The sequence below is a fragment of the Python bivittatus genome, unplaced genomic scaffold (genome assembly GCF_059951505.1).
Source record: "Python bivittatus isolate LINGU-HERP-01145 unplaced genomic scaffold, Pbiv_v1 ctg000330_np1212, whole genome shotgun sequence".
Lineage (NCBI taxonomy): Eukaryota > Metazoa > Chordata > Lepidosauria > Squamata > Pythonidae > Python > Python bivittatus.
Genome location: NW_028277058.1, coordinates 21,980,748 through 22,002,865, shown reverse-complemented (window position 1 = coordinate 22,002,865; position 22,118 = coordinate 21,980,748). Strand labels below are relative to the sequence as shown.

The following is a 22,118-nucleotide window of genomic DNA, read 5'->3' as shown; positions in this document are numbered from 1 at the left end:
ACACAGTGATCCCAGGCCTGGGAACAAAAACAGGTCTCAAGTGCCTTCCAGAAGCCCAAGAAAGTGGGTGTCATACACATATCTGGGGCAATGCTATTTCAGAGGAAGAGACTGAGACAGAGAAGGCATGCTTCCTCAATCCCATAACATGATAATGTTTAATTGAGGAGACCTGGAGCACACCCACTCCGCCTGAATGTACTGGGCAGATAGAAATAATTGGAGACAGGCAGTCCCACAAATAATCAGGCCCTATCTGATGAAGGGCTTTATAGGTGATGACCAGCACCTTGAACTGTACCCAGGAGCCACCTGGTAGTCAATGCAGCTCGTGTAGCAGCAATGACACATGGGTATAATGAGAATTCTCATTACTGCTTGTGCCACTGCATTTTGAACCAGCTTTATCTTCCAGATGGTCTTTGAGGGCAGCCCCATGTAGAACACATTGCAATAGTCCAGATACAAGGTGTCAGTAAACAGCTGAAGGGTCTTTCAGTTGAGGAACAGATGCAAGTGTCACACAAGATAAACTTGGATAAAGACCCTCTTCGCCACAGCTGCCACCTGTTCATCAAGCAGTTGCTGAGAGTCCAGGAGGAGTGCCACACGCATATCTGGGGCAATGCTATTCCAGAGGGAAGGGACTGAGACAGAGAATGCATGCAGTCCCTGCTATTCTGCCAGTCTGACATACTCTACTGGTGGGATGAACTCCGCAATCCTCCATGACTTCCAACCAATGCCCTGCTGTCAAGCTGAAGCCTCATACCAGACCCATCCAAGGGATCTGGGCCCACCAATAAACAGTCCACTGGAAGGACACCACAAGCCAACACTTCCAGCCTCTGTGCTCTAAAGTCCCTTCCGAGTCACCCCGTAGCAGCCTTCACTTGGACACCACTTCCATTTGCCTTTACCAGTCCTGAGCTCAGTGAATTCACCACTGCTGCCACTGCTGGCTGAGCTGCTGCCCCCACCACTGGTCCTGAAGCCAACTAGGCAGTCAGGGATACAGCAACACACAATGACCCATGAAGCTTAAACTTTGGTTGAAGAGCACTGGGTACTAGGGCCAAGGGGAGCAAGAGCATTGGGCACAGGGAAACATCTCATCCTGAGCTACCAACTCACAAAAATCTCTTTATACCTTTTTAAACATGCACACCCATCAGCCTACTACTAAAAGAACTTCCGTCAGATTGCCATCTTCTCAGGTTGATATAAACATGATGCAAGTGTACCAGTGCATAACCTGAGAAGATGTACTATTTCCTAAAATAAGAAGTTTGGCCCTCAAAACTTTATTTTATGAAAACCAGGTTCATTATCCTCAACAATCACTCAATTATCTCTTGTTTCACACGACACAAATTATTTGAACAGCAACAATATTAGCAATATTTGAAGCCATAGGTAGGTCTCACTGAGGAAGGGATCATACAACACAATGATGTAACAATCTACATCCTATTTAATTTTTATGCATGAACTACTTTACACTAGATCTATACATCTTTTTAAGATTTGAAATACTTTTCAAAATCTATAGAATATATTTTGCTACATCCAGAAATAATAAAGCAATTAATCAAAAGCACACAACCCTAGCAAGCAAAGTATACTGTGTACAGCAATCCTAATGGGGGTGGGTGAAAATCCTAATGAAGAGGTATCTTTTTTGTTACAAACTTATGCTAGCCAGGGAAAAGGGAGGTATCTTTGCTAAGCTTTTATACCCAATAGATGTACTGCTGCAGGCTGATGGACTCATCCAAAATCTTCTTAGTTAATTTTTCCCATAGCAAAAATCAGTGCCAGTGAAGAGAATGTCTGCCATAATCTATGTCCTCCTGGACAGCCATATGAAGGTATTCTTCCATACATTTATCTGGTTGTAAGCTCATTATGAACACAATGAGACTTTTGAGCAGTGAGATTTAAGCATTAATGCTACCCAATTAAAGTATTTGTTATGTTAAAATCCTCCAGCTCTATTTATCTTCATTCATTTTTTAAAGGTAAAGCTATGATGAATACTTCACAATTACTAACTTCTGAAAGCATTATTTGAAATGAATTTTATTTGAACAGTGTTATGATTTGTTTGACCTTATTTATCTTGCTTAAGAACCATGGTAAAAATAAAATATGTTGTAAGCGTGGCTGCTGATTAAAAATTAAAGAGTTTCAGAAAATGTTAAAAAATAGATAGAAAAATAATTAAAATCATGCTATGCTCTTCAAGAGAAATCTATTTTTCCAGTGATTTATAATACAGCTTTACAAAGTGTTAGGAATAATCTTTTAAGTTATAATTAATTAGTACATGCGTGTTCTTTAAGTTTTAACAAATGGGAATGCATTTATAAAATAGCCCCTTAATTATTTATCTGCTAGGCAAATAGTGTTCTAATTTCTTAAAATGTAATTAGAAGCAGTTTAGGCTGTTCTTTGATTTATTGACATGCTTCAAACTCTTTATGGAAACCTCTAAGAAAGAAAATTAATCAGATGTCCAGTTAAATTCTAAGAATTTAGCCCAAGTTTGTTTTTCTTGATGTCCCTAATAACAGAATTGTTTCATATAATGATTTTATATGAATAAGAAGTAATTTTTCAAAACTCTGGATATGTGTGATAATTGCTATTTTGTTCACAATGACTGTTAAGCTACCACTTGGATAAACAGATTATCCATTCTTACAAAAGCACAGCCCTCCAAAGCTTGGCCTATTAGCCTTTCTCCACTGATGATCTCTAGTCTGTTTTAAAAGTTAGGAAAAACTTTTAATTTCTCTGAACAATTAATTTCATGATCCAATCCTTTTCACAATCTTTTAATATGTTCTGCTAAAGGGGAAAACCTTTGCCTTCTCATTTTTCTTTGATGACGCTACTAAGAAATCATTGCCTTACTTCTATAATAAATACTTTTAGATAATAACAATGGATCAGTTGCTGTCACATTTTCTGTAAAATGTACTCCAGCTCTGCCAAAGGGAATTCCTCCTTCAGTGAGATATTCTTCTATCAAGAGAGGCAAAACAGATTCCACTAGGTGGCTTCACTATTGTTCTAGCCTAAAGTGAGGAAATCTGATGATGATGATAAGAAAATCCTCTCACAGAATAACTAGGAAGCTGTATGTACCTTGTAGTCTAGTTCTCTGGGTTTTGAAAGATCAATACCAAAGTATTAATCAGGTTTTCTACAGACGTTTCACCCCATTTCTCTGCAAGGCTTTCTTGATGTAACAGTTCAGAAGGTTCAACAAACAGATGAGGAGGACCAATCAAAATGGAGACAACATAATCCCAACAGCCAACTGATCAAGACTCCCCAGGAAATCTCCAAACACCAATCAACCTCAAAGGCAAATTCCCTAACTGTTGCATGGCAGAAGCTTAGTTTATTGAACTTCTGTCCTGTTCCTGAAAGTATATTTCTACTAGATTGTGCTCAAGCACAAATTAAGTCCCATGGGCTGAGTGCAAAGAAAAGACCTGGGGGTTAAGGACTTTGATGGAAATTATTGAGGATGAGATAAGAAATTCTAGAATTGTCCAAAAGAAGTGAACTCTGTCTTGGGATAGAGCTTTGTGCTGAGAAAGTGGCATACTTCTTTTCAAAGAGATGGTTAAATTGTTTTAAGTTTAAAATGAAATTTTAATTAAATTAGCACTTCAAATCAAACAAATATATTTTGCTCTATTTAAATATTTAAATTGGTTTCTTAATGGCAGTATTTAAACAGCAGTGAAGTCTTGTTGGCTTATTATTATATTAATTCTTAACCCTATTGGAAAGATCCCTTTGATCTTCTTTTGCAACAGTAAAGTTTTGATTAAGTTGTGTTCAGCGCATCTTTTTTCTACTTAAATAGCTGTACTTATTTCACTGTACAGTTCTACTCCTTTGTTGTAATACCCTGTTAATTAATTTCAGCTACGGTGGTGGTGGTGGTGGTGGTTGTCCGCCTCCTCCTCTTCCTCCTTCTCCTCCTCCTCCGTGTAGTATAATGCATGACTATATTTACACCTACATAGAACTTGTAACCAACATTTGTTTTCAGTGAATTAAAATGGCCCAGAAAAAAGATTTTAGCAGGTAAATACAGAATCTTTGACACATCTATTATTTTCTAAGAAAGTTGTGAACAGTTATTAAATGTGGGCAAAGATTAGTCCTTTAAGTCCTAAAAATGTTAAAAGGAAAAAAGCAAATAAAAATAATCATAACAAATGAAGCCAAATCAAGTGTTCTGATGTTATGAATGTTTGAATGTGAATATAAGCTAATCCTTAGGAATGTTAAAAGAGTAAGAATTGCCCTCAAGGTACAGATTGAAATCTATCATTTTAGCATTCTGTTCCCAAAGCAATCAATCAGAGTGTTGTTAGTCTGAGAATTCCACAAATGGGCTAAAGATATAACAGTCTTTCATTAGTAACATTTACATATCCTGCGGTTTATGGATTTTGAATGTATAAAAGTCCATTTAGCTTTTTGGGGAGTTGCTAAATAGTGATACTTTCCTAGGATTAGCTTGGGAGACTTTTGCTTGTCATGTGAGTCACTACTTCATGTTATAATATCTCAGAAACATTCTGTTGGAAGGGTCTATTTAGACCATCAAATACAATAACCTGCTCTGTACAGAAGTCTAAATTAAAGTTTCTGTGACAGATGGTAGTCCATCCTTTACCTGAATACATTCAATGATGGGAGCATACTACTCTCTTGTTATTTGGCTCTACTTTCAAGCTGTTTTTTTTTATGGTGAATATAGACTTAAATGATACCATAACTAAATGAAGTAGTGGCTCTGACAATGAAATAATATTCCTTTGAATGCCATAGCAGATACTTCATCCCTATCCCATTCTTTTCTCAATAACTCTTCATAACACTAAACTTGTATTTGGGAACCTTGTAAATACTGTTTTTTTAAAAAATATATTTCTTGAGCTTTATAAGCCAGAATAAGGATTAAATGAATTTATCTTTAGAAGGAACTTTGCAAAAAGTAATGGATTTTAAGGCAGACTTTGCTTCCAGGTGCACTGGAAAGGTTAAAGAAGTTCAATGAAATTATAACAATTTCCAATACAATTTGTATCTGGACCCTTGACTTCCTGCCAACATTAAATGAATATGTAAAAAAGAAGATTACTTGATATATATACAGTGTTCCTTTCATTTCCTTACACATGGTTGTCTGTTTTAACATTAGGATAACTATTGTGATGAACATGGGAGGAAAAGTAATATGCTGCATGATTGGAAATGTTCATTATGAGTTTGTCCACAGAATAATTATTGAATAAGTTCCATAGAAAGACTGTTCATGGCCACAATCCAATTGTTTTGTATATTAAACAATTGTAAAATAACCTGAAAAACAGAAAAAGCCTTCTTTGATTATCTGAATTACACAGAAGCCTGAAGAGAATTAGAGAGGCAATCTATGCTATACAAGCAAAATTACAGAAAATTTCATATGAAAAGACCCAAGATCATGCAACTGAACTTCTGTATCATATAAAGAAGTACTAAAATATATTCCATTAGAAATAATATGTAATTTACTTGCCTTGCATATACTGATGGCAATGTTGATGAACTTCAGGAAAAGATTTTTCCTCTATTGTTAATGGATAATTCTTTGCACACATAGCATGGTATGTGTATGTGTATGGTATCCTGCAAATTCTTGTACTTCTAACAAGTTATAGAGGAGTGTAGTTACCATTTTCCTTTTCAGATTCTCATCTTTGGGTCCTCATCTTGTTCATTTGTGTTCTGCCATATGGAGACATCCTTACTGGTATCCTGTGTTTTTCTGTTCAGTCGTCAGGGAGTTCTATTTGCTGTTTCCATCAGCATAATTATTTTTACAGCAAATAAGTGAGTGCAGTCTCAATACTACCATCGTTTTATCTCATCAAGTTTATTTACCTTTCCATGCAGATCTAGTCATAGTAGCTTGTGTCATATGGACTGGATTGTAACTTGGGGCACTCTATAGCTGACTCTGCCATAGTTTTCTTACTGCTGTCTCCACAGTCCTATTTGATATCATTACATGGCATTAGATAAATAGGTGGAATATTATTTGTGTGTTGAGGTGATGGATTGAGGAAGGCAACACCCCAACACACATGAGTATGCTGTGGAGGTTGATTTAAGAGTCCTTAGGGTTAGGTCTTGAATCCTTAGAAGGAATATGTATTCAGGGGCAATAGGGAATACACTATTCACTTGTGGGACCAAAGTGATTGTTAGAATTGCCAGAGCCCTTTGAGGTGGATTGTTTCACTTCTAAGCAAACTCCGGTTATCCACTGAGTTCATACGTAGGTCTACTTGGATCACCAAGATGCTGCAGGCTATAAAGTGGGTCAACAGACATCTAGAGAACAGGTGATGGAAATCTAAAGGTAAATGTGGATGAGCACAGTTTAGAGCACTTTGGAATAATTCTACTGTGGCTTTGGGAGTGGATAAAAGAGGTTTTTCTCCTCCATCATTACATGATACTGCTGGACTTCACCCAAAGAGCTGTTCTTAGTAGGGCAGAGGCTGATCAGCCTGGAAGGCCTTCTTGTGCCTTGATTTTGCACCAGTAATTGTATCATTTGTTTTGGGGAAAAAAAATCTCAACTCATGGGAGGTAGTACTTTAACATTTCTTGTTATTAAGATTCTGAGTTTGTTGATAAACAATATATATATATTTTAAAAATCCCCTCTCACCCCTATGGGTTGTATCTTCCTCAACTTGGGTCCTCTACCAGAGGCCTGGGAGTTTGAGGGTTCTCTGCAGTGTCTTAGCTGTTCCTAGCACTGCACTCTTCTGGACAGAGAGCTCTGATATTGTTCTGAGATCTGCTCGAGCCACTCTCCTAGCTTAGAAGTCACAGCCCCGAGTGCTCCTACCACCACATCTTCTCTAGTTCCTCCTTTGGGCCTTTCTTCAGCTTCTCATACTCCTTCTTCCCGATATTTCTCTCACTTGGAACTGCTACATCTATCATCACTACTGTCTTCTGGTCCTTGTCTACTACCATGATGTCTGGTTAATTGGCCAGTACCTGCCTGTCCTTCTGGATCTGGAAGTCCCATAGGATCTTAGCCCTGTTATTCTCCACGATCTTCTGTGGAATCTCCTATCTGGACTTGGGAGGGTCTAACCCACACTCTGCAGATGTTCCTGTGCACAATGCCAGCTACTTGGTTGTACCATTCAGTGTATGCTATTCCTGCCTGCATCTTACACCATGCAGTATGTGTTGGACTGTCTCCAAGGCCTCTCTGCAGAGTCTGCACCTGCTTCTATGGATCTGGTGCTTAGTGCCTGTTCTTGTGCTGCTATGATCAGTGCCACCTTTTAGTGCAGCCCTTTCCAGACACTGGTAGGATTTCCCAATGTCAGCCACCTCAGCTATCTGTCGATGGTATATCCCATGCAGGGGCTTGTCTTGCCATGGACTTTCTCTGCTTGAACTTTCTTCCATGTCTGCTGCTTCCTCAGGCATTCTCTCAGCAGCTCATCTTTGGCTGCCATCTTACTAATGTACTCCTGGATGCTCCGGGTTTCATCCAGGATAGTGGCTTTGACTCTCACCAGACCCTGCTTGGCCTCTTTTCAGCTAGTGTATAGTCTCTGGGTGTTGCACTTGAGGTGGAAACCTCCATACATTATGAGGAGCTTTTGGGTCTTCACATTGGCAGCCTCCATGTCCTCCTTTGGCCAGCTCATTATACTGGCAGGGTATATGATGACTGGCAGGGCATAGGTGTTGATGGCATGGATCTTGTTCCTCCCATTGAGCTGGCTCTTCAAGACCTGTCTTATTCTTTGGTGCTACTTGAATGTTGTTGTCTTTCTTGCCTCCTTCTCATGGTTCCCATGTGACTGTGGGATACCAAGGTACTTGTAGCTGGTATCTGTGTCTGCTATGTGGCCCGCTGGTAGTTTTACCCCATCAATTTTAACTATCTTCCCTCTCTTTACTATCATCCAGCCACACTTCTCCAGTCTTAATGACATCCCACTGTATGTCATCTACTGTCCTCACTGTAGATCTGTGTCAGGTGGAACAGCACTTAGATAACTCATTCACTCTTAACATACAGCTTGATGTCATCCATGTAGAGGTGGCGGCTGATGGTAGTTCACCTCTTGAACTTGTATCCGTATCCAGTCCTTTAGATTATCTGGCTGAGGGGGTTCAAGCCTATGCAGAACAGCAGTGAGGACAGTACATTACCTTGGTATATGCCACACTTGATGGCCACTTGTGTGAGCTGTCTTGAGTTGACTTCCACAGTCCCATTGAGTTCTTGAGGAAGGGTCTTACTGTCCTTTGATTTTGTATAGCGCCAGGCATTCACAGATCCATGGGTGTGGCATTGAGTCATAGGCTCTCCTGTAGTCAATCCAGGCTGTGCTCAGATTGGTCTGTCTAGACCTTGAATCTTGGATGACTGCTCTATCTATGAGCAACTGATGTTTTGAGCCTCTGATGTTATTCCCAATGGCCTTCTGAGCTGTGCTCACATACTGGCCCATATGGTCCTGTAGCTTGGTAGCTATGATGCCTGATAGGATGTTGTGAGGAGGTGGGTTATTGTCTGATAGTTGGTGTTTCATGATCAGCACCGTCCTTCCCTGTGTTAGCCAGTCTGGGTGGGAGCCTGCTGCTAGCAGCTAAGTCATCTGTGCTGCTAGGCATTCATGCACTGCTGTTAGTTTCTTTAACCAGTAGGTGTGGATCATGTCCTGCCAGGTGCCCTCCAGCTCTTCATGTTCTTGCCTTGCTGTTGGAAGTCTGCTACTGTTATGGTGACTGGTTCCTGTTCTAGAAGATTGCTACGGTCTGCTCTCAGGTCCTATAGCCACTTTACACTGGTGTTTTGTGTCTTCTCTTTCTCCCATATGTTCTTCTAGTACTGTTCAGTTTTTGCTGTTGGTGGCTCTGCTGTTACTGTGTTGTTGCACTGCAGTTGAGAGTACACCTTACATGGTTCTTTGGGGAACATGGCATTTATCTTCTTGGCCTTTGCTTCTCTAGTGTATCTCCTTAGCTGGTTAGCCAGTGCTATGACCCTTTTTTTAGCAGTCTCTAGAGCTGCAGATGGAGTTGGGTCCTTGTATTTTTTCAGTAGCCAAGTCTTATCCTTAATCTCCACACCCTTCTGTAGTTCCACCAGCTGACTAACTTCTCTCCATGTTGCCTTGATCTTAGCCTCCAATGTCATTTTGGAGGGTGGGTGGGTGGGTGGTGGGATGTATTGCTGTTCTTCTTGATTGAGTAGCCAAGCATCTCCAGGATTACAGTGGCTGTAGCATATACCAGTTCATTGGTTTGAGTTATGGTGGTAGTTGGGATTGTTGTGAGGGCTCTATTGGCATCTTCTAGCATAATCAGTCTCGAGGGTTGACTGTAGCTAGTTTATCCATGATCTTATAACTTGTATCAGCTGCTATGTTCTGTAATGGAGGAGGTGGCAGTGACATTTCAGCTTCAGGTGTTGGCCACACATCCATTTGGTCTTCTTGAGTCTGGGATGTAATGTGTAATAGGTTTATTTCAAGTTGTGAGAGCAGTTTCCTCTTCACTACGTTGAAGTGTTGGGTAACTAGCTGCTTGTCAGGTAGTGTGGATGTAGCTCTTCTGTCCATCCATAGTTCCCTAATACATTTCATATATCTGCTCTCATTAGGTTTACTGTTGTAGTAGAAATCCATCAATTCCAGGTTCTTTTGTCTTGTTCATGTATGGCTTGTTCTAGTAGCCCAGATTGTCCTGGTTCCCCAACATCTGACCTTGCTAATCCGGGCAATGTCCGAGCCAGCATGACTCTCTTAGTTTGTATCACTCTCATATCTGAGGTAGGCAGTGAAACATTAGGGGGTCTTTGCCAAAAGACCCCTGCTGGTAAGGTAGGTACCAGGTGGGATTCAAACCTCAGTCTCCCACATCAAAGGATGGCACTCTAATCACTAAACTATCCAGCCATTCCAATCCATATGTATCCATATATATGTGAATGAACAAAGTACAGGGGCAGAGAGAAAAAACCTGGAAAATTATTGACCTGTTGTTGAAACAGCTGAACAAAGGAAGATAATTCTCAGTGAGTTTGACAAAAAATTATATTCTGTAAATATTGAAGTATCTAGTAAATGTGTGGATGAAGTACTCAGATGAACATTGGATCTTGCTCCCTCTTGGCAATTCTGGCTGAGAAGAATCTATTCTGGAAGGTGTTATGTGCTGTTCTTAATGAATCCCCTTCCCAGGAGATAATGCCATCTTCTGTGAAGGAAGCACTGGTGGGCCCTGTCAGAAAAAAATCTCTACATTCCTCAATTTTTAACACTTATATATCAGTTTCTAACTTACTACTCTTGCATGACCAAGGTAATTGAGTGGGTGATGACTAAAGAGTTCCAGGTACTCCTGAATGACACTTATTATCTAGATCTGATTTACACCAGTTTCAGACCAAGATATGGCACAAAGGTTACTGGACATCCTGATAAATGATCTGGTGAGAGGCATAACAGGGGAATATGTCTCTTTTTATACTCCTGAATCTCTGGATGTCCTGTAATACATTGATAATGGTGTCTTCCTGAACTCCCTGAATTGGTAGTCAGTTATGGTCTTTTCATGGTTCCTCTCCCACAGAAGTTTCCACATAGTAACACTGAGGGATTTCTACTTTTTCACATAGTCTCTGGACTGGGGTGTGACACAGGAATTCTATTCTGTCCTCCATGCTTCTTAGTATTTATATGAAGCTGCTACCTGTGATAGACAGGAAATGTGGCATTGGGTGCCATATTTATTTGGATAACATCCAGATGTATTTCACATTTTAATCTTTACTAGGTGTGTTAGTTCCTTCCTAGATCAGATTGCAACCTAGCTGAAGTATAACTAAAACTGAATATGAAAAAAAAAAAAGTGAGATTGTTGATCATAATTGTTAAATGGTTATATTGTACATTTAATCAATATTTATCTTTTCTGTAAACTGCCCAGAATAATTTTTTAACGAGATGGCCAGTGACAAGTTTGATATATAAATAAATATATATAAATAAATAACTCTACCCAACTGTAGAGGTCTTTACCCGCTATGGATGGGGTTGTGCTTCTCTTGAAAGCCAATTCTAGTCTCCCACTCTTGGGGATACTTTTCAGTTTCACATCAACTCTGTATGTTGACTGTGTGTAGTGCTAATCTAAGAGTTCAAAAGAAACCTAAAAGTTTGCAATACTTGCACAAGTAAGCATTCTGTTTTCAACCTTAACACGTTTATTATTTCTATGGAGGTTGCTTTGGATTTTATGTATGTTTTAATTGTTATTATTATTGTTTTACTGTTTTATATGTCAAGCACTGTGATTTAATGTTATTTATTGTACTGTGAGCAGCAGTGGGCTGCTGTTCCGGGAGTCTTTAAGTATAAATTTGACAATAAATAAGTACAAACTATTCAAACTTTTTCAGACAAGGTTATTTAAGTAAGACTGAAAGCCCAATTAGTTGTTTTAGCAAAGGAAACTACTGTATTCATTGCAAAAACCTGTAGCAGAAGAATGACTGGAGGAATACTTGATAGTATGGCAGTCCATGTTAATATGTTAGAATGAGTGACAGGTAGAGAATATAATTTGAGAAATCAATCTGAAGATGGAGCTGAATGCAGGAAGAAGTCAGGGATATTCGAGAGACAAATTAGGTGGGAGAGAGGCAGATGATATTAACAGCTGACAGATGAAATAGCAGTAAAAAAAAATAATAAGGTATTAAGATGGTTACCACACAAAACTATTACTTCTTACTTTGTAACAAATGACCTTGTTTTGGATGTTACACTTCCAAATTAAAATTTAGTGATAACTAACTGCTGTGTTATTATCTGACAGGTTCTAGGAACAACATATTTCACCCCGTATGCTATCTTTGATATATAAATTCTAAACCAACACACAAAGGAATCTGGATCCTTCCATTTGGTTATGTTTTAAAAAACCCATCATCCTTGACAATGCTGACTGGACTGGAATCAGTGGACACTCTTCCTGTGAAAAGATTATTATAGAGCAGTGGAGTCTGCAGGGTGGGTAAACAGAGTCAAGATGGTGGTTGTGGCAGCATGAATGAAGCTCTGCTTCTTTATAAATCCACCTGACACCAACACATGTACGAAAGGGGCAGGGCTTCAACTATGTTGCTGTGACCATCATCTTGTCTTTTTCCCCCCAGGCAGATGTCACATTTATTTATGTATTTATTTACACAGCTTAGAGGCCAGCTGACTTCTAACAACAACATATAGGTCAGCCTACATTTAAAAAACAGGAATACATATCACATGCATCCAGAAAACAAACCATACATGAAACAAATCATCAGATGGGGGCTCAATAACTGCTCTACCACAAGGCCTGAGGAAGTAGCCAGATTGTCAATGACTTTACGAATGTGATCAGGTTGGAAGCCATATGGATATTGCTGGGAGGGTGGGTGGGGGTGGAAATGTTGTTCCAGAGACCAGGTGCTGCCCAAGAGAAAGCATCCTTCCTAGATCCTGATAGATAACATTGTTTAATTGAAAGGACCTGAACTGCAACCACTCAGCCCAATCTTACAGCACAGTCATACTCTATCAAAGACAGGCAGTCCCTTAAATAAACAGGCCCATGCCATTCTCTGATGTGAAACAACCTATTCTCTGTACCTCAGTAGGTGGTGGAAGCAGATTATTTTGCTTACATTTAAGGAAAGTAACAGTGGAACACTGTTTCTCAAACTTGTCAACTTGTCAACCATGCTGGCTGGGGAATACTGGGAGTTGAAGTCCATACATCTTAAAGCTGACAAGCGTGAGAAACACTGAACAATGGAAAGATTGAGTGATTTACCCAATGATTTCCAGTGGCCAAGAAACCCATGGCCCTTCAAAGAAGTCTTCCCTACCTCAGTGGTGGAGCACACGCCTTGCTTAAAAGTTCCCAGTTCAGAAACCGTTCATTGCTGAAGTCTATAAGAGGGGCTAGAAGGTATTTCTAATTTTGGTGCGGACATATGGGCTTTCTGAAAAAAAACATTTTTTAACTTTCATACACTTGATGAGAAATTTAGACTACCCCACTCCTGCTCTTTAAAATACATACACATACACATACATTATTCCCCTTGCACAAAATCTCTTCCTTCCTGGATCCAACTATTATTAATACACATGTATGCACACCCTGCACTATAGTAAAATTAATTTCAGGCCAAACAATGTTTATGGAGAAAGAAGTGATGCAGAATACCATTTTTTTTACCTGTTTCTATTGCTGGAGATCCAGTCAGAGATTAGAGTTGCAGCCTGCTGGTGGCAGTGCTTGTTACCAAAGCTGCAAGCCAGCATAATCACTTCACGGCGGAACTCCCTGGATATCCCAAAGGCAAACAAAACTAGCATTAACCTGATGTTAATAAATGTATTCAGAGTTTCAGGTGAAAATACATCACTGTTTCCAGGATCTAAACCAATGTTTCTCAAACTTGTCAACTTGTCAACCATGCTGGCTGGGGAATACTGGGAGTTGAAGTCCACACATCTTAAAGTTGACAAGTGTGAGAAACACTGATCTAAGCTAATATTTAACAAGGACAAACATATGAACAATGTGTTAACAATGATGAAGCAGAAGTTATGGCATTTAGATTGCCATGAAGCCAGTGAGTTAAAACATGAGCACCTCAGCCTACCAGATGTTCTATTGCCAAATGCAGCCAGAATTTAAATTATTGCTTAGAAACAATTATTCCTTGAAATTCTAGGGAGAAAATGCAACATCATAATAGGAAATATGAATTTAGAAAACAAGAGGCCCAGTCCTATCATTTAAACCTCACAATGAGCTCATGTCCCAAATAAACAGAAGATACAAAAGTTAAATCTTATTATCACTTTGAATTAAGTTTAGGAGATTCAGTTTATTATAGCTATTTTGCAACAATTAAAAAAAAATAGAATATTACTCATGCTGGTAGGAAGCTTGAACAAAAGACTTCTCCAAATTATTTGTTGGCCATCCCAGCTTAAGATACATTGAAGCAACTTGTCTCAAAATGTATTCCTGAAACGGGAAAAACTTCTCTGCATTAAATATTTTCACAGTCAATGCTGATGTTGCATCTAGTTCAAAGCAAGCAAATGTACCACAGATCACCCCCTTCCCCCTTTAGAAAGAGTTACTTTAGTCTACATTACGCATATCATCCTCCCATGCATGCTGAGTTTTATGAATGGAAAGAGGAGGGCCACCTTTTATAACTGCTGTAATTGAGTGGGCTTCTTTTCCTGTCCAGGACTACTTTAACTTTGTGTTCCCAGTGCCATAGCTAACACTTGTGTCTTAAATTAATTACCCGCCCTGAAGATAGCTAATGTTAGACAGTAAGCTGATTTTCTTAATTAATAAAGGAATAACACACTTAAAAGAACAAACAAAAAGAATGTCTTTGACTGTATTCCTTGGAAATTCAAGTTCCAGACACAAACCTAGGAATTATTCAAGTAATGTAGTAAGACATAACATGCCCAGCAAGGTTTTTTTTTTTTTTTTTTTGGAAAATCTGCAATTGATATAGCTAAAATATTGTCTTCTTGTTAAAAAAAAAAAAAGTGAAATCTGTTTGTTATTCTGCCTAATGAGCCAATAACTATAGAGATGGCTTTGCAAAATCTTTTCCATAGTCTACATATTCTAATAATGAGTTATTTATATTTTAAAACTTTTTCCAATTGTTTTTTCTCAATCCCTAGTTGTTGCCACATCTAAAAATTACTCTTTTCAATTAGTATTATATATGGTGTGTTGTGTTCTAGACAGTGATCAGTTTGTATGCCAAAATCTCATTAAAATTATCATCTTTTTCAGCAACTTGCTCAATTTTATGTTCATACAAAATGCAGAAAAGTCAGAAATTATACTTTTTGCACCAATACCAATGCATCATAGTGGCTACTCTCGACATAATGTTGTTCATAATCAGTCTGAGCAATTTTGTTTCAGTCACTAATTACATGCTCCACAGCTTCAACTTTTTCTTTACGAAGTCTGCATATGATATCAGAAATTGGATTGTTGTTTTTATTGTTGTTATTCAACTTTCTACAGATAAATTAATGTTCATGGTCAGGCTGGTAAATCAGTGGAGGATTTAAGAGGGTGCAAAATGCTGCAGAAGGAAATAGAAACTGGAACAAGTTACTTGCCTCCTTTGACTAATAGAGTTCATACAAACTAGATTTCTTTCTGAAATAACTAGCTTTAAAAGCTCCTTGTGCTTAGACGTGTTAAATATTTGCTATGGCAGGCTATCCTTGACTTTGAAGTACATGTTTCAGTAATGTCCATTATTAAATATTTACAAGTGACACTTTTGGGCCACATATTGTGATGAAATTGATAAGTAGTCTTCACGGATGTAGATTTATAGGTGTGGTGGCAAAATCACTACAAAGACACAGCCAATTGATGTAATATTGAATATGTGAGCTGCATATCAAGATTAGACAGTTTAATGAGATCTGCATTTCAGTGTCCTTTTAATTGTTGGCATTTTTAAAAGCAATGACAAGGTGACAAGTTTTCTACTTTTGACCCTTTACTTTCTATGCTTTTATAATATATGACTTTGTCATCAAAGTTATACTGCAATTTCCTTATTATCAGGCCAGCCTGTTAAAAGCAACATAGAGGCAATATAATTTTTAAAAAAGTATTTTGCATTATATTAATATAGTCCAAGAGCAGATAATATTTATTTACATATCAACAAAATCAGCTGCATGTTATTAAGATGAAACGATATACGCAGATCTTGGCTCCAGAGACTCTGGAAGAAAGTGATTATCTGGACCCTTTTGAGTCAGGTTTTGGACAAGATTATAGTATTGAGATGGCACTGATTACATTTGGGCTTTGGATACATCTCCACTTTTGCTATACATCCACTTTTGATACCATTGATCATGGCATCCTTCTGGGCTGGCTTGGGGGATTGGAGTAGAGGGCTAGGTTTTGCAGTGGTTCTTCTTTTCTGAGGCTGCTTCTACTTAGTGATGAAAGAGGTACTCCTCTAGACCCCTGCACTATAATAGTGTACCCACTTCTATTTAACATGTATATGATACCACTTGCCTGAGGTCTTCTGTTGGCATGAAGTATCATCAGTATGATTGTTAGTTGTACATTCCTGCCCTGGGCTGTCCAGGTAATGCTGTCAAGGTTCTTTCCCAATGTCTAGCAGCTACAGAGTATGGATGGGGGGGGGGGGGGTTAGAACAGTGCTTGGCTTAATCCTAGAAAGACTGAGTGGCTGTGGGTGCAAGGGCCCCTTGTATCTGGAGATTTCCCAACGCTGACCTAGAAATGGTGGCATTTACCCAGATAGAGTTGGTGTGCAATTTGGTAGTCCTGTAGCATTCACGGGTTCTGCTTGAAAAGGTGGCAGCCATGGCTAGGAGGACCTTTGTAAAACTCCATCTTCAATGCCAATTGTGCCTGTTCCTGAATCAGAAAGCTCCACTCATGGTCATTCATGTCTTAGTTATCTCCTAAGTTGGACTACCGCAACGTGTTCTACATAGGGTTGCCCTTAAGAACATTCAGAGGCTGCAACTGGTCCAGAATGCAGCAGCACATGTGGTTTTAGGTATAACGTAGTATAGACATACAACACCACTACTTTGCAAGCTGCACTAGCTCTCAGTAGGTTTCTGCATGTAATTCAAAGTGCTGGTTATGATCTATAAAGCTCTACACAGGATCAATTTATTTGCAGAACTGCCTGTCTCTAAGCGTCTCTGCTTGTTCCACCAGATCTGGCAAGGTAGGTATGTTCCGAATCCCTTCTGTGAAAGAAATGTCACCTAGTAAGATCTTCTCTGTTGTGGTGCCTGCCCTATGGTTCAGTATCCTCCCTGATATCTGGATGGCCCTGACCCTATTAGCCTTCCATAAAGCCTTGAAGACCTGGCTTCTCCCTCCATCACTGGGCCAGGATGTCTGCTGAGCCCTGTGTATAAGAGTAGTTTAGTTTCTTTTCATATAGTCTGCTAGAAACATTGCATTGTTTATGTGTGTTTATTGCTTTTGTTTATAGATATTTAAATTACTTAAAAAAAAAATATTGTGTTTTGTTTTGTTTCCAAGCATTTTTAGACACCCACAGTCACTATGTTGAGATGGGCAGCCATATAAATCAATCAATCAATCAATCAATCAAACAAACAATCCTCCAGTGGTATGTCAGTTATTCCTGAGAAAAATAAATGTGTAGCATTTTTCCCTCTCAGCTCTTAATTGATAAAAGAGAACCATCTAGAAATGCATTTTTACCTTTTTTTAAATTAGAATTGCAGTTTTGCAAAAGTCAAACTAAACAGGATTCCATAATGAATACATTAGAATGGTAGGCAATACGAAGCTGACAGACCTCTCATTTATTCCTGCATTTTATAACAGAGAGTATGCTTACATAGAGTGCAGCATCTACTGATAATGTTAGTAAGACAAAGGAATTTAGGAATGTGTTTAAACATGTGTTACAACATGCCTACATCATCATGATGTTTTTGACATCTTTACTCAGGTCTGCAAAAGAAGCCCATCAAAAATCCAGGAAAGTTGCTCCCAATTAGTGCAATTAGAGCTACTGTATAACAGTGATACTGACTAAGAATAAAATAGCTTTCTGTGTTCCTAATGTGGCTCAAATAATGTATTTCCTTTTTAGCAGACTTTTTTACCAGGGTAACTATGGGTATAGTGGTCATTAGTCTTCCTGATATTTGTGTTGCCCTGTTGTCAGTTGGGTGGATAACTGAATTAAATAGCAATACAATTGGTAATGAGAAAAAGTGAACTCCATACAGCATTTGGATTGAAATAATGATGGCAGAGTAGGACTCCCAATGAAATCAACAGATTTTAAGAACGCTTCAGCTTTGCTGATGAACTAAATTCTGTAAAACCTTCTTACATAACCAAAATTGTATGAAAATATTTCTTATTTATTTAATACAGTCCACCCATCTTATACAATACTTTATAACATAAAAATGTTACTTTTCTCTTAAGCTAATGCAATTTATATCCCAATAAACAGTTGTGGATTTCAACTTCTACCACCCGTAGCTATCACAGCTAGTTGCAAAGTACAATAGGAGGATCCAAAATATCTAGAAGACATGGGGTTGCCTACTCCTGGAAAATGACTAAATTACATTTGATGTTCCCCTTAACTGATATACAGAGTCCTAGTAGGGAGGACTATACTTCAGTGGTTGGTAAAAAGGAAGAAATGAATATTTACATTGAACATGTTGTAGTTCTCCGTGCGGTCCAGCAACTTATCTAGAGGATAAAGAGCTCGGCTAGCAGCATGCCAAGGTAGAAATTCCTTTTCCTTTGATAAATATCTGATAATCTCAAGTGGAATATTCTGGGGCAAATAGCCAGCCCTGTATAGAGACATTATTATAATTATTGTTTGGGGAAAAAAGTGCCTGATGATGCTAGAAACCAAGATAGACTTGTTTACATATACATACAAGGGAAAAAGTAAGATCATTTTTTCATGTTATATAATAATTTCAATATTATTTTTAACATTTTCAATGTGCCAAGTGCCTTTTAAAATGAATCCCTAAATCACAGTATCTCTAATTTAAATTAAATAATCAATACATGTTTAAATGTAAGTTCATACAATTTTGTAAAATAAACGAAAGGGGTTAATTTGGGGGGCAAGAGCATTCAGGTAATCTCAGTCACAAAATATATAGCAATATATTAATTATTCTTCCAAACCATAATTTATAACATAATTTAAACATTCACAAGTGTTTGCTGCAGTAAATCTTTGCAGTTCACTGAGGTGATCAGAAGAAGCAGGCTGTAACACATTGTTCTTGTTTTTTAATGCTTAGTTTAAAGGGATTGTCATCTTCTTCTTACATTCTCCAAAATTGTTTTGCTGAATTTACTATGATATGTGAGAAAAGGAAAATAATATGCATTGTTATTTTTCCACAATTTCATAATTATTTATGAAAACTTGATATCCATATGGATATGCAATCCTCCTTTGCTACCTCCTCTTTTTTTCATTGCATACTGACTTCGGAGCAAAAATTCTGGGACACAGAAGCAAATTTTCTGATACAATATTCTAGTCTGTGAGTAACTAAATTAGAGTTTTCCAATTTGAAAAGAGGGAACTGTATCTTAATACTCATTATTTGTTGTATTCTGAATTTCTCCAGGAGCTCAAGGCAGCTTACATGGGAATTTCTCTTAATTTTACAGGTGAAACTCGAAAAATTAGAATATCGTGCAAATGTTCAGTTATGTCAGTAAGGCAACTCAAAAGGTGAAACCAATATATGAGATAGATGCATTGCATGCAAAGTGAGATATGTCAAGCCTTACTTTGGTATAATTGTGATGATTATGGCGTACAGCTTATGAAAACCCCAAATTCACAATCTCAGAAAATTAGAATAGTGTGAAAAGGTTCAATATTCTAGGCTCAAAGTGTCCCACTCTAATCAGCTAATGAATCCATAACACCTGCAAAGGGTTCCTGAGCCTTTAAATGGTCTCTCAGGCTGGTTCAGTAGGAATCACAAGCATGGGAAAGACTGCTGACCTGACAGTTGTGGAGAAAACCATCACTGACACCCTCCATAAGGAGGGAGAACCCCAAAAGGTAATTGCAAAAGAAGTTGGATGTTCCCAAAGTGATGTATCAAAGCACATCAATAGAAGGTTATGCGGAATGGAAAAGTGTGGTAGAAAAAGGTGCACAAGCAGCAGGGATGACCGCAGCCTGGAGAGGATTGTCAGGAAAAGGCCATTCAAAAGTGTTGGGGACTTTCACAAGGAGTGGACTGAGGCTGGAGTTAGTGCATCAAGAGCCACCACACACAGGCGAATCCTGGACATGGGCTTCAAATGTCGTATTCCTCTTGTCAAGCCGCTCCTGAACAACAAACAACGTCAGAAGCGTCTTACCTGGGCTACAGAAAAAAAGAACTGGTCTGTTGCCCAGTGGTCCAAAGCCCTCTTTTCTGATGAGAGCAACTTTTGCATCTCATTTGGGAACCAAGGACCCAGAGTCTGGAGGAAGAATGGAGAGGCACACAATGCACGATGCTTGAAGTCCAGTGTGAAGTTTCCACAGTCTGTGTTGATTTGGGGAGCCATGTCATCTGCTGGTGTTGGTCCACTGTGCTTCATTAAGTCCAGGGTCAACGCAGCCGTCTACCAGGAGATTTTGGAGCACTTCATGCTTCCTTCCGCAGACAAGCTTTATGGGGATGCTGACTTCATTTTCCAGTAGGACTTGGCACCTGCCCACACTGCCAAAAGTACCAAAACCTGGTTCAATGACCATGGGATTACTGTGCTTGATTGGCCAGCAAACTCGCCTGACCTGAACCCCATAGAGAATCTATGGGGCATTGCCAAGAGAAAGATGAGGGACATGAGACCGAACAATGCAGCGGAGCTGAAGGCCGCTACTGAAGCATTCTGGTCTTCCATAACACCTCAGCAGTGCCACAGGCTGATAGCATCCATGCCACGCCGCATTGCGGCAGTCATTGCTGCAAAAGGGGCCCAAACCAAGTACTGAGTACATATGCATGCTTATACTTTGCAGAGGTCCGGTATTTCCAATCCTTGTGTTATTGATGTCATGTAATATTCTAATTTTCTGAGATTGTGAATTTGGGGTTTTCATAAGCTGTACGCCATAATCATTGCAATTATACCAAAGAAAGGCTTGACATATCTCGCTTTTGAGATGCCTTACTGACATAAATGAACATTTGCACGATATTCTAATTTTTTGAGTTTCACCTGTATGTAGTCCAAGCAGAGTTAATATTACTAATTTGTGTAGTTCTCCTAAATATAGCATTATAATGGAAGCATTTTGAAGGTAAGAGATAAATTATAAAACTCATTTTAAACTTTGCTTTGAGACTGATCTAGCTTGTCTAAAACAAACATTTGTGAGTTTATAAATTCCTTTCAGACACTCATTAAACCCACTGTGGGAGAAAGTGGAGCGGAACCTCTGTCTATGCTACCAAATGCCAATTCCATGCTCTTGTACATATTCAGTGATAAGTGCCTATGAGTTTTCATGTGATCAGGAAGTTTCCACGTTTAAGTTATTGTACACATATTTACTCCACATGTATTTCTATATCTATGTTGATAATTCTTTAAAGCTGAGAGTTGTTTTGGAATATTTATCAGATGATGGGAAAATGATGAAAAAAGTAAGTTGTCTGTCCATACATTGCAGGTGAGATATCCAACTTTTTATCTCTATGAAGACAGTATAAGCTGGAGTAACAAAGTTTTTAAAGTTTGATTACTGCAATAAAAATCCTGTTTTCTTCAAACAGCTGAATTCAGAAATTAACCTGCTTCCTAAAGATCGAGTAGGGATTCCCTTCCCTTCCCTTCCCTTCCCTTCCCTTCCCTTGCTTCTCAACTTGAGGATAAAATACTACTAAATATATGGACATTATGTACTTTTTCCCTTCAAATGTGGAAGCAGAGAACGCTATATTACAATGTTATCTCATTGGGCCAGCCTTACTACAGGCAAAACTTGCGGCAAAAGGAGTAGATCATTTGAGGCCCAAATGGATTGTATTGTCTAATATTTTATTTAAGAATTCAGATTGCTATGGATTAATAGTGAAGCAATATTCTTGTATGAGTTATTATCTATCTGTTCTCTAAACTCTTGATCTTCAACTCTGCAAACTATTTTTATAACTTTTTATCCCTTCCTGTGAACCCTGGTTTTCCTCACAAATAGACTGTATGCAGGGTCCAACCTTCAACTCTCTCCAATTGTCATGAATCAGATTCAGTTTTGCATGTGCTGTAATAAAAAAAAGTGACCATGAAGAGGACTGGGAGGGGGGAGCCAATTAAGAACAAAAACGGATTGTATAAACAAATATTTAATATACTAAATAGATGAATTTAAAATATGT

General features: G+C 38.6%; 1 protein-coding gene across 1 annotated transcript in view; it reads right to left on the bottom strand.

Moving 5' to 3' along the window:
• TRHDE (thyrotropin releasing hormone degrading enzyme) overlaps positions 1-22,118 on the bottom strand; it is a 259,991-nt gene that overhangs the window by 9,541 nt on the left and 228,332 nt on the right. The window contains exons 13-15 of the mRNA XM_088141536.1: positions 18,407-18,554; positions 14,063-14,160; positions 13,360-13,467 (exon numbers count right to left, since the gene is read on the bottom strand). Coding sequence (XP_087997662.1) covers positions 13,360-13,467; positions 14,063-14,160; positions 18,407-18,554 — 354 coding nt within the window. The remainder of the gene's footprint in view (positions 1-13,359; positions 13,468-14,062; positions 14,161-18,406; positions 18,555-22,118) is intronic.